The sequence below is a fragment of the Furipterus horrens genome, unplaced genomic scaffold, assembly GCF_987537825.1.
Source record: "Furipterus horrens unplaced genomic scaffold, mFurHor1.1.pri manual_scaffold_6, whole genome shotgun sequence".
NCBI classification, from domain to species: domain Eukaryota; kingdom Metazoa; phylum Chordata; class Mammalia; order Chiroptera; family Furipteridae; genus Furipterus; species Furipterus horrens.
The window spans coordinates 96,454,705-96,467,874 of NW_028327176.1; the positions used below are offsets into that span (position 1 = coordinate 96,454,705).

General features: G+C 51.7%; 1 protein-coding gene across 1 annotated transcript in view; it reads left to right on the top strand.

Moving 5' to 3' along the window:
* Positions 1–13,170, top strand: part of PTK7 (protein tyrosine kinase 7 (inactive)) — a 68,480-nt gene that overhangs the window by 36,488 nt on the left and 18,822 nt on the right. Inside the window, exons 2-10 of the mRNA XM_090282448.1 lie at positions 4,664–4,951; positions 5,350–5,452; positions 5,845–6,035; positions 6,128–6,278; positions 7,271–7,419; positions 7,677–7,943; positions 11,602–11,735; positions 11,882–12,017; positions 12,173–12,292. Coding sequence (XP_090138574.1) covers positions 4,664–4,951; positions 5,350–5,452; positions 5,845–6,035; positions 6,128–6,278; positions 7,271–7,419; positions 7,677–7,943; positions 11,602–11,735; positions 11,882–12,017; positions 12,173–12,292 — 1,539 coding nt within the window. The remainder of the gene's footprint in view (positions 1–4,663; positions 4,952–5,349; positions 5,453–5,844; positions 6,036–6,127; positions 6,279–7,270; positions 7,420–7,676; positions 7,944–11,601; positions 11,736–11,881; positions 12,018–12,172; positions 12,293–13,170) is intronic.

The window sequence follows — 13,170 nt, forward strand, 5'->3', positions numbered from 1 at the left end:
TCCCCAACCTTTTTGGCACCAAGGGCTGGTTTTGTGGAAGACAATTTTTCCACGGATTCGGGGGTGGGGGCAGGAGGTGGATCTCAGGCTGTAGTGAGTGAAGCTTTGCTTGCTTGCCCGCCTCTTGCCTCCTGCTGTGTGGCTCATTCCTAACAGGCCACAGACCAGTACCTTCCTCAGCCCAGGGGTTGGGGACCCCTGCCCTAGAGTTCCCAGATGGAGGGGATTGTGAGGAGGGCTCTCCCCATGTGGGTGAGGCTCCTGGGCCACTTTCTTTACTGGAGTGTTTGTGCCTCTCCTGTTGTGGACAGCCTCTTCCGGCCTGTGTCCTGATGCTGTTGCCCCAGACAGACAGGGCACAGGAACTTGGCCAGCCTCTCCCACAGGAGTCTGTGTGCCCCACCAGGAGCCACCTAGGTCTGGCTTTTGGGCGTCAGGGGCCTGGGCCTTGGAGCCAGGACTGAGTCTTAGGTGTCTAGAGGTGGGGCACTTTTCTGGGGCTGGTTGGTCTTGGGCGTGGGAGAGGTCACAGTCACTCACTTGGTCACACAGAACCTACAAAATGCCCATTCCAGGGCCAACCAGGGTCATCTTGGCATCTCAGTCTGATCCTAAGGCATCTATTCAAAGCATAGAGTTTCTTTCAGAAGAGGGAAAGAGGATAGATAAAATCAACTGGTCGAGTTTGGCAGTTCCTGGGGCCTGTTCAGTGTCTGGGGGTGTTTTTTCTAGACTAGGAGGACTGGCCCCTGAGGCATGCGTAGTGGAGTGGCCCAGATGGATATTTGGACTGAAGCAGCTGAAATTACTTCAGAGCAGAAAAACTTCCTGCTGCTCTCTGCTCTCTATAAAATCATGTTTACACATGTGTGTGCGCACATGCACACGTATACACACATGGGTGGACTGGGCCTGGAGCCCAGAGAGCAGCAAGGAGTACAGGCAGCAGACCAGATTCGTGCCGGGGGCGGGGAGCAGGAGTTGGGCTGCTGCCCACGCAGCCCTTTCTCAGGGGGCTGGGGCCAGGGCTCAGGCAGAGTGAGTGTCTGCATATAGATGGCTGTTGGGGAGCTGAGGAAACAGCTTGGAGACTGTCCTTATTGGGTATCTGCCACTCCAGCTTTGTCGGGGTCGGCGCCATGTTGGGCAGATGGCTCTGCCTGTTATTGCAGAGGGGCTTCTTGTGGGGCAGCCCCTGCTCTCCATGTGCTCCGTGCAGTGCTGTGAGCTTTGACTGTGTGAGCCCACTTAGTCTTCCTTACACAGCCTGGGTGGTAGCGGTCGGGTCCCTATTTCATGGCAAGGGGAAGGGGACAGGGAGGCCGGGCCGGGCTAAGCTGGTGTTGGTAGGGGTTGGCAGGGCTGTTGGGCAGCGCTGAAGCTGCTGCACTGAGCAAGCCGCCTCCAGGAGCACAGTCGGCTGTGTGCTCTGTGAGGTGGGAGGCGTGACGCAAGGGTGGTGTGGCCGGGCCGTGAAAGAGGGAGCAGTTTGGGGTTGCCCGGGACAGTGTTCCACCAGAGACCGCAGCCCTGGGGGCTTCCTCAAGTCGGAGGTAGTACAGGGACAGGAATGTGTTCGTGACTGTAGCACCTCGAGGCAGGTGCCACCTGAATTCCCCAAAGCCTTCCTCCTCTGTCATGAGGTCCTTCATTTTTTTGTGGTTGTACCCTCCCAAGCTTCTGAAGAGTTCCTTACCCCCCAGAGTCCTGCTTTTTCTGGAGTCTGGAATTTTAGCTGCAGGCTCCGTGGTCTGCCTTTAAGTCTCCTGCCTGTTTCCCCCAACAAAACAACTGACCTCTCTGCAAGCCGTGCAGGTGGCCAGACTGGGCCCCCCATCACACTGTCTTTTCAGCAAATGGGGATGCCACAGCCCTGGGCCAGCCTTCTGCCCGAGGAGCCTCCCGGCCCAGCTGTGGGCTCAGAGCAGGCCCTCGGGGCTTGGAGAAGGCCTGGTGGCTGCTCTCCCTGCCTTTTGTAACATCTAAAGTCTGCCCCAGCCAAGCACTAACCAGGACCTGCTGTGAGCTGACGTCAGGACAGAGGGCCCCGCAGGGCCGGCTCTGATGTTTCCCAGGCCCTATCAATGTGGGGGTGTAGGGGTCTCTGAGTGGCAGTCTGAGAATGCAGCATCTCTTACCGCAGCCACAGGGCAGCCCCAGCCCCAGCCCCAGCCCCTGCCCCTGGAAGGGTTGCTGGAGGCTGCGCTCAGTCCCCTCTGACTCATGCCATTTCTTCTCCCAGCTCAGGTTTCTGTGGCCACTGGTCTGTGGTTCCTGCAACCCCGTAGTCCCTTTTCTTCCATCCCACCCATCAAATTCTGCTGTGGCAGCTCTGCCCCATCCAGGGCCTGTGAATGGTCCTGGGACTTGCAAAGTGGGGAGCTTTCTAATGTTCTTAAAATGCGAGTCCTTGGGCAGGAAGCGTGATCGTGGTAATAACAACAGTAGCTGCTGTTTACCTAGTCAGCTGCGTGCAAGGTTAGACACACCACGTATGATTGGGTCAGGATTTGAGCCAGGCCTGTCTGATTTTAAACCTTAACTCTCCCTCCTCTGCTCCTGTGTGTAAGTGAGGCTCCTGGCTGCCCACTGTCCACTGTGTCTGAGTGGGGAAGTGGGGGACGAGGGAGGTTGCCTGTCCTTTGAGGCAGATAATCTCTCTGGCCTTTGACGAGCATCCTAGAGTTCTGAGTCTGTGGTCCCAAGATTTTGGTGAGTCACATTTGAAGAGGTCCCTGGGGCCTCAGCTCAAGGCTGCAGTGTGTGTCATGAGAGGTGGTCGGGAAGGGCTCCAGACGCCTTTTGCCCCGCACTGCCTTTGAGGTTACCTCAGTTCAGCCAGTAGTCAGCTGAGCGTCTTCATGTGCCAGGCATTGTCTGCAAGAGGCGGCTGCCTCCACCTGGCTGCGGCAGTGAGACCCGTGTGGGATCAGATACTTCCAGGGTTGGTTTTGAGTTCCTAGGCGGGGCTGGGAAAAGCGTGGGGTTATGGTCTTGGTTCTGGCTCTGCCACAAATTATCTGTTTTATCTTGATCAAGTGCCTTCATCACTCCTGACCTCAGTTTACCCATCTATACTACAAAGGGATTGGACTGAGTTGCCCATCAGGGGCAGGGCCACACTACTGTGAGGTGTTTGGAAGTGAGTAGGGGGTGTCTGGGTTGTCAGGGTGACTAAAGGGGCTTAGTGGTGCCCAGGGGGCCAACTTGTTAACTTGCACAGTAGGTGAGATAGCCCAACATGGTAGAGGATTTCCCATCGAGAGAGGCAACAGCACCCCATTGAGAAGTAGTGGGGGTGCTCTGAGCTACTTCCAGCTCCGTGCATCCTGTGGACTGATGCCTCTGAGAATGTTGTGAGAAGGACCAAGACTGGGGGCAGCCCCTCATCTGGACCCAGCCCTGTGGGATTATGAGATCGGTTTCCAGTGGTTTGGGAGGGAATGGGCAAGACCCGTTAGCCTCTTTATTTCAGCCTTTGTTGGGCCCAGTTTGGCCAGAGGCAGAGCCTGTTGTTTCCTGTAGCAGCCCCAGGTGGTCTTTTTCTTCTATGGGAGGGGCAGCATGTCCCCTTCTGGGCTGTCACCCACCCCTGGCTAGTGTTCCAGGAGGCTGGACTTCCAGGCCCAGCAGCTTTGGGCCTCTGCAGGGTACTCACGTGGGCCAGGAACAAAGCCTAGTGTGTTAGTCCTGCTTCCGTAACCATGCCACCTGCCCGGCCCTGCCCTCCGCCTCCTCGACCCATCTGCTACTCAACACAGACTTCTCACTCTTCCCTTTGTTCTCCCTGGCTGTGGTTCCACCTTTGGTTTCAGGGCTCCCCTTCTCTGAGGGGCCCCCTGGCCAGAGCTGAACTGTAGCTGTGCAGGAAGGGGAATGGATTCTGGTGAAAGCCTGGAACCACTTGGCTCACCTCTCAACTTAACCCAGAAAATCCAGCCTTGGCCACACGTGGATTCTTAGGGATAGAATGGGAATGTGCGGGTGGCCCTGGCACGTGTTTGGGAATAGCTGTAGTTCTAGAGATTATGTTAGCTTCTCCTGTAATGGGGTAGATTCTCCCAAAGAAGCCCCTGGGGAACACTGGGCTGCACAGTTTCCCCGTGGGTGGGATTCAGAGGTCACTCCCTGACCTGTGGACCCTCAGTGGGTATGAGTACTAGTAATTCTTGTAAGATGCTCTTTGGATTATGATTTAATTTTAACTTTGCGCAGCATCATAGATTCTAAAGATGGTGGGGAGGATTGCCTGCTCACGTCCCCTGCTTCCCAGCCCAGCATTAGGACAGCCTGTGCTCTGGTACCTCCGGTTTGAGGCCCTCTTCCTCTAGGTAGCCTCCTGTGTGCCACCAGCAATGCCCCACCCCAGTCCTTGGGCTTTCTCTTCTGTGTTCACAGCATTCGTTTGTCATGAATTTGCCATAAACCTGTCCAATTGTCCTGTGTCCCTTTAAAGACTGGCATCCAGTGGAGCCCAGCATAGTGTAAAAGTTCCTCATTAAACAGAAACTTGGCATTTGTGGTTCCATGAGCTGTCTCACCTGCGCTTATTGGGTGCCTTCTGTGTACACAGCCCCTTCTCCCCTGTGCATAGGGCGATGGGTGACCTATGTTACAACAACAGCTCCTCTTGACCCTGTCTGTCCCATGTCCTCATCTGCAGGTGCCCAGGCCGCCATCATCTTCATCAAAGAGCCGTCCTCCCAGGATGCCCTGCAGGGGCGCCGGGCGCTGCTCCGCTGTGAGGTTGAGGCCTCAGGCTCAGTACATGTGTACTGGCTGCTGGATGGGGCCCCTGTCCAGGACACTGAGCGGCGTTTTGCCCAGGGCAGCAGCCTGAGCTTTGCGGCTGTGGACCGGCTGCAGGACTCGGGAGCGTTCCAGTGTGTGGCTCGGGATAAGGCTACTGGAGAGGAGGCCCGCAGTGCCAACGCCTCCTTCAACATTAAATGTGAGAGCTTCAGACCCTCACCTCCTGAATCCTGCAGAACCTCTCCTTTCCCTCAGCTTCTCCCATTTCCATTGAATGGGGCATGCAGAATGCAGTGTGGTCTGCTCTTTCTGCTGTGAGGATAAGAAAAAGTTAAAAGTTTTAATTTTTTCCACATTTTTTTTTTTACCCCTTCAAGTCTTGGACCATCTACCTGCTGGATGTTTTTGTAAATGGCAAGAGCAGTGAGGCAGCGTGGCCAAGTGTCAGGCCCTCACCTTAGCTTCATGGGCTTCTCTGCACTACCTTTTGGCCCAAAGCCTCCAAGTTCCGTGTTTCCTGCTTGTCCTCCTTCCCCTCTGCCCTCCGACACTTGCTCTGCTCTGCTCCTCACTGTGCAACCATGGTTTCTGCTACAGGGCTTGAGACTGGTCCTGTGGTCCTGAAGCATCCAGCCTTGGAAGCTGAGATCCAGCCGCAGACACAGGTCACTCTGCGATGTCACATTGATGGGCACCCTCGGTAAGGAGCCGACTTAGAGGACAGGAATGGAGAGGATTATTCTAGACCGGCAGGAATGTTTCCCCAAGTCCTGGACTCTGTTCAGATGCATTTCGCTTCATTCAGTAACAACCCCTGCCCCTGTGCTGCTGCACATTAGCCCCTGGTGACCGAAGGGCGACATTGTGCTGTGGAGCGATCCTGGTTTCTGGGAGCTGAGAAACCTAGAATCTCGACCTGATTCTGCCCCTGGATTGCTGTGTGCCCTTGTGCAAGTTACTTCCCTTCCCCAGGCCTCTCTGTTTCCCCACTTGTAAACTGAGGGGTCTCACCCTGACTCTCTGATTCTGTCTCCCACCCACTGTCCACCTGAGTACCCTTGGCTCTCTGTTGCTGACCCCCTTGCCCCGCAGGCCCACCTACCAGTGGTTCCGAGATGGGAGCCCCCTCTCCGAGGGTCAGAGCAATCATACGATCAGCAGCAAGGAGCGGAACCTGACCCTCTGGCCAGCCAGCCCTGAGCATAGTGGTGTCTACTCCTGCTGTGCCCACAATGCTTTTGGCCAGACCTGCAGCAGCCAGAACTTTACCTTGAGTATTGCTGGTGAGCCTGGTGTGGGGATGGAGATGGTAGGGCAGGGATGGGAGGGGCCTCCTCACTGCCCTGTTCATATGCCTGTGCTTCTCCTTCCCAAGATGAGAGCTTTGCCAGGGTGGTGCTGGCGCCCCAGGATGTGGTAGTGGCAAGGAACGAGGAGGCAATGTTTCACTGTCAGTTCTCAGCCCAGCCACCCCCGAGCCTGCAGTGGGTGTTTGAGGATGAGACTCCCATCACTAATCGCAGCCGGTAAGGCATCTGGCAGGGGCCTTCAAGAAGTGGTACAAGTTGTGTATTGCTCAGTGTCTGCTCTGAAAGGGAATGCCAGTCATATCACAGACATCGTGGATCTGTATATATATTACTTCAGATTTCCGGCAGATGGCAGTACAATGTCTTATTTTTACTAAATGAGTCCAACAAAGGGAAGTCTTCAGGAAGGGCATCTTTCTCTAGTTTCCCACAACGGTATTATATGAGCTAGCAGTATCACTGCTGCTTTCCCCCATTACCACCTGTCCACGTGGGTTTTCTGGCATTGGGAGGTAGAGACCCAGGGATGGAGGGGCATGGGGCGTAAGTGATCACGGGCTGGTTAGGATGACAAAGACACCTTACATATACACATACATGCAGGTGCACACATGCATGTGTTTTGGAGGAAGCAAACACTTCTAGAAGATGCTGGCCTCGAGGTGCCAGCTCCTCTACGGGGACTTCTGTCCTCACCTAGGCCCTCTGAAAGCAGAAAGCACCTTAGGGGTGCCAGGTGTGGCCATGGTCTTTCGGGGTGTGGCTCCCTAGGCCTCAGCCCTGAGACATCGTCAGTGTTCCGTCTGGTGTGGCCCAAGGGCTTCTGACTGCTGGAGCTGGGTGTCTAACCAGCAGCCTTATCTTGACCCCGTAGGAAGGTGACCCCTCTGTCCCTACAGTTGCACACTGTCAATTACTTGCTGTCTCTCATTTAAACACTGTTGCTCACCTTGCCACTCCAAAAGCCAAGTCTCTTGTAGTTAAAACACATGCCTGCACATACACATGAATGAGAGAAGACATGAACATGTACACATACATGTGCATGCACACACACTAACATGGCATGTTGGCTTCCTTCCCTCTGTCCTGTTCCTGGCTGATACCTTCCTATATCTCCAACCTTTGTGAGATCGGGTCCCATCACATTCCCCTCCAGAGGAGGCCTGCGGGCCACGTCTTTCAATTAGCCTCTCTCCCCTCTGCAGCCCCACACACCTCCGCAGAGCTACCGTGTTTGCCAATGGGTCTCTGCTGCTGACCCAGGTCCGGCCACGCAATGCTGGGGTCTACCGCTGCATAGGCCAAGGCCAGAGGGGCCCTTCTGTCATCCTGGAGGCCACGCTTCACCTGGCAGGTGGGTTTCTAGGTCTGGGGTATTGAGGTGGGGGCTGCCTTCAACATTGTTGACATGTAGTGATTTAGGTTCCTGTTTCTACTCAAAGAACAGCTTGGGACAGAGTGAGGACGAGGATGCTGGGGTAGGAAGAGGAGATGCTGAGGATTATAGGGGAGAGTTTGTGCAGAAAAGGGACAAAGCTTATGATAGAAGAACATCGAGTATCCTGAGACCTGTAGTCATTGGCTATTTCCCTCCTGCCCATATCCCTGCAGAGATTGAAGATATGTCGCCATTTGAGCCCCGGGTGTTCACAGTCGGCAGTGAGGAACATGTGGGCTGCCTGCCCCCCAAGGGTCTGCCGGAGCCCAGCATGTGGTGGGAGCATGCAGGAGTCCGGCTGCCCACCCACGGCAGAGTCTACCAAAAGGGCCATGAGCTGGTGTTTGCCAGTACTGCTGAGAGTGATGCTGGCGTCTACACCTGCCATGCAGCCAACCTGGCTGGTCAGCGGCGACAGGATGTCAACATCACTGTGGCCAGTAAGCACCCTTGCCCTGAAGGTCAAGGGGAGGTGGAGGGGAGCCGAGGTCCCAAGGGGTCGTAGGCTATGGGTATGACGGACAGAGGCTTCCTGAGTGCTCACCCCGGGTCCTCTCAGCTCTGCGCCCTGCAGACTGGAAATCATTCAGCTGCTGGGAGGTGATGTTGGAGCCAGGCATGGAGGTTGTGTGCCAACTCTTACAGAAAAATGGTCCTCTGGCTTCAGAGGAAAGAGCAATGGCATGGAGTCTATAGAGACCCAGGTCCCACTCTGTCCGTAATGCCTGGAGTGACCATGAGTAGCAAGTCATTCACCTTGCTAGGACTCTGTCTCCTCATTCATAAAATGGGGCTAATAACTCACCTACCCTACAGGATGGTCAGAAAGATTAATGAAATAGATATTTTTAAATTTTTTCTTTTTTGGAAAGGTGATGTTTAACAAACTTTTGTGATAATTATTTTATTTATTGTTATACTTTCTAAATCTTTTTAAAAATTCACCCCCTTAAAAAAAAGATTTTATTTATTTTCTTATTTGTTTTTAGAGAGAGGGAAAGGGAAGGGAGAAAGAGGGGGAGAGAAAGATGTTCAAGAGCTACATGGATCAGTTGCCTCTCGCCCGCCCCCATCTGGGGACCTGGCCCACAACCCAGGCATGTGCCCTGACTGAGAATTGAACCGGTGACCTTTTGGTTTGCAGGCCAGCACCCAATCCATTGAGCCACACCAGCCAAAGCCTTTCTAAATGTCTGCAATGAACACACTACTTGTGAACTAAGGATGGGGAAAAGCATTAAATAGTTCAATGAAGAGACTGAAAGTGTGTATGATAAAGATCTATATACCCTTGCTATAGGCATAGAGATTTATTTATTTACTTTTTTCTTTACACCATGTCTGTTCCAAACTTTTAAAGTATAAAATGATACACAAGACAAACTCTTACACACATACACACGATTTGCAACCTGCTTCTTCCACTTATCTTGGCATCCTTTTAAGGGAGTAAATTTCAAAAATTCACAAAGATTTTGAATGTGGAAAGGGCTTTATAAATTCGGAGTTGTGACAACACTAATCCCATTAGAGATACTGAAAACTCAGAGACCTGCTCTCCACTGCTCAGGAACCTGGCGGGGGTGGGGGAGGGGGCACTGCAGCACACAGTGTGTGCTTACCTTATCAGCGATATGCAGACACATGCAAGCAGCTACAGTCAGCCTTTCTCCACTCTGGGTCTGTGGATCACCTTTGCCTTTCCCTTTGGAGGCACTTAAAAATGCAGAGGCTGGGACCCCACTCCAGATCTCTGACCCAGACTCTGGGTGTGGGGCCCAGGTGGAGAGTGGCAAGTGCTCCAGGTGATGCTTACGCTGAAGGTGGAGAGGCAGGCTTCCATCAGGGGTTGGGCAGGCACTGCCTGAGCCGTGCCTTGCGTCTTGCCCTGAACTCTGCAAAGGAGGCCGTGAAGTTAGAGAGTGCATGAGGCATGTAGGCCTGGATGAGGTGTGGAGGGGTGAGGGCCAGAGTTGGGAGGAGGGAGAGCTCTGTGACTACATTCTGTCAACAGATTTATTGAGTGCATCCATTGTGCTAGGCACTGTTCCCAGTCCTGGGAATGCAGCAATGAACAAAGCAGACAAAATTCCCTCTCCTTGTGGAGTTCATAGTCTAGTAGGGTTGACAAAGCAAACAAGAAAAACAGTTAAATGAACAAATATATAATTCTAGATGGCAATAGAACCATGAAGAAAAATAAAATAGGGTAAGTGACAGAAAGACATGAGGGCCAGGGGGAGTTTAGGGAAAACTTCTGCAGTGGGTGGCATTTGAGCTGATACTTAAATTAAGGAGGGAGCCATGTGGATAGGCCCTGAGACATGGCTCCTGTGTTGGAGGGATAGCAGTAGCCTGTGTGGCTTGAGTTGAATAAGTGGTGGCGAGTGTGGCTGTGGTGGAGAGATTGAGACTAGAGCATGTGGGGCCGTGTAAGAACGTAGGCTTGCATTCCATGTCTATCAGTTATCTATTGCTGCATAACACATGGCTCCCAAATAAGTGGCTTGAAACAATAGTCAGTTTCACTTAGGATGTGGTGGGCAGGGTTCTACTGGGATGGTTCCTTAGCCCCGTGTGCTATTGGCTGGGCTCCTGAGCATTTGCAGTCAGCCGATAGGGCAGCTGGCGGCTGGCTCGTCCCTGATGGCCTTCCCACATGTCTCGCAGTTGATATCATGCAGGGTGTCTTGGTTCTCTTCTCTGTGGCTGTTCCAGCAGGCCAGCTCAGGCTTCCTCACTGGGAGCCTGGGTTCAGAACAGCAAAGCTTCTCAAGGCATTGGCTTAGAAGTTGCAAAGGGTTATTTCCACTGTTGGTTGGACAAGGCAAGCCACCCAGGTTCCAGGCAGCAGGGAAACAGACCGCACCAAAGTGGCAACATCATGTTACAAAGAGACCAAAGCGATTGGGAAGCTGTTTACAACCATCTTTGCAAACAGTCTCTCACACCAAGTTAAAGGACAGGGAGTCCTTGCAGAGTTTTGAGTCGGAGAGTGACATTTTCAAAAGATCACTCTGGCTCTTTTAAGAAGATGAGCGTATTAGGAGCAAGAGTCTAAACAGGGAGACTAATTAGGAGATGACTGTAATCACCTAGGGGAGGCGTTAAAGGGGCTGGAACAGAGATAGATGGTAGAGGTGAGAGGTGGTCAGATTTAGGATCTATTTTGGAGCTAAGTTGATAGGGTTTGTATAGAATACAGCAGTCCCTCTCTGTATCATGGTTCACTTATCGTGGCCTCACTGTATCACGGGATTTTTAAAAATATTATATTTAATTATTTATTGTGGATTTTTTGCTATATTGCGAGATTTTGCGGTACTGTATGTATGTTGTTAAAGTTACACAGGTTTAAGAGTGTAGAATAATTGTAAGTTTCCTACTTCGCTGGGGGGTCTGGAACATAGTACCCGCGTTAAGTGAGGGAATGCTGTAAGTGTGAGGGGGGTGGGAGTATAGAGAGAAGTCAAGGCTTGACTTTTGACTTCTGCAGTTGCTGAATAGTGGTTATATTTACTGAGATGGGAAAACTGGGATGAGCAGGTTTGGGGGTCAGTAAGGTGTTCTGTTTTGCACCTCTAAAAGTTTGAGATGCCTGTCATGTAGTCAGTTGAAGATGTTAGTAGGCAGTTGGCTTTGCAAATCTGAAGCTCAGGGGGAGATCAGGAGTCAGGGTACATGTTTGAGAATCATCCACTCATGGTGCTGAAGGCTGTGGACTAGATGAGATCATTCAGGGAATGAGTATCGCCAAAACAACAGAGATCTGAGGTTATGGTGTAATAAAAAGACCAGGGGTCCTGGAGTCATACAGACGAGTTCATTTCTGTCTCTTATCATGTTTTAGCACATCACCGTTACTACCCTGAACCTCATGTCTTTTTAGCTATAAAATGGGTACAGAAATACATACCTTGGGCATTTATTGTGACTATTATCAAAGGCAGTGCTTGAAAGGTGCTGGCATGTAGGCCATCACTGAGGGATAATTGCAATAGTTATCACTGAATGCAATATTAGTATTTCTTGGGATTGGACCCTTTGGTTTTGCAGACATGATAATCAGCCCTCACTGTCTCCTCCCTGTCGTTCTAGCTGTGCCCACGTGGTTGAAGAAGCCTGAAGACAGTCAGCTGGAGGAGGGCAAGCCAGGCTACTTGCATTGCCTGACCCAGGCCACACCGAAACCCACAGTCACTTGGTATAGAAACCAGATGCTCATCTCGGAGGTGAGAGTGAGGATTGTTTCAGGTGGGTGGGGTGGAATCCCCTCCTGCTCTTCCCCTCTGTGCTCCCCTCCACAGTGCTCTTTTCTGGTGCTATCTCCAGTGCGATGTTGGTGGGGGTTCAGGCCAAGACCACTTGTGTGTTGCAGGACTCGCGGTTTGAAGTTTCTCAGAACGGGACCTTGCGCATCAACAACGTGGAGGTATACGATGGAACATGGTACCGCTGCGTGAGCAGCACTCCAGCCGGCAGCATTGAGGCCCAGGCCCGTGTGCAAGTGCTGGGTGAGCTGGCATGCATGGGGAGAGCGCCTTGCCTGGTGGGCAGGAGAGTAAAGGGGGAGGGGAACAGGGTCCAGGATCTTCAGGCCTGCTCTGGCCTGTCTAGCTGCCTCAATTCTTCTTCTTTCCACCCACCTGCCCTCCCTCTAATGAAACAGAGAAGCTCAAGTTCACACCACCACCCCGGCCTCAGCAGTGCATGGAGTTTGACAAGGAGGCCACGGTGCCCTGCTCAGCCACAGGCCGAGAGAAGCCCACTATTAAGTGGGTACGAGCAGGTCAGTACCATGTGAACATGGGGAGGGGAGCAGTCAGGACCGTCTGCTGCTCAGATGTGGGCATGTCTGACAACCAGCTAAGAACCCAGGACCATGTCAGGAACTGTGGGGACAGACAAAAAATGTAGGGCAGATTTACAGTCCAGTTAGGAAGAAAAAAGCCAGACACAAAAGAGGCCAGATTATAGTATTAGGCAACATGTGAGATGACTGAGGACAAGTGACTGGATTGAGCCAGATGGCGCTGTGATGCCCTTGTCCCTTTTCAAAATAGTCATCCGTTCCGACATAAAAGTAACCTGGGCTCCTTTAGGAAATTTTGGGAGAAAAAAGTGCATAATTCCACCATCCATTATCTCTGGGTGTGTGCCCTTTTCTTTCTCTATGCATATCTTTTTGTTTTTACAAAGCGGGTTTATTGTACATTTTCACTTATTAAGCTTACATGAGTAAGACATGCTTACTATAAAAATAGAAAATGCAGATAACTATGTAATTTTATATTCTTTTTTAACCAACATTATCAAGCATTACCCCATGGTTTTATACATAAATATTGGCTTTGATGCTTGTGATAATATTCCAATTATTGAATTTTCTATAATTTACTTAAATATTCCCTAAGTGTTGGAGATTTGGGTTGCTAATCATCTCCCTCCCTTCCTCCCTCTCTCCTTCTCTGTCTGTCTTTTTCTTTCTGTCTTTTTATTACTGCAATAAACATCTTTAAGCCAAAGCTTTTTCTGGACTTGGCTTTATTTCTTTTGGGAAAGATTCCCAGAAATGGAATAATTATGTATAAGAGGGTATGCACATTTTTACAACCCTTGATGCAGATTGCCAAACTGTTTTATAAAGGGCTGGACTATTTTTACATT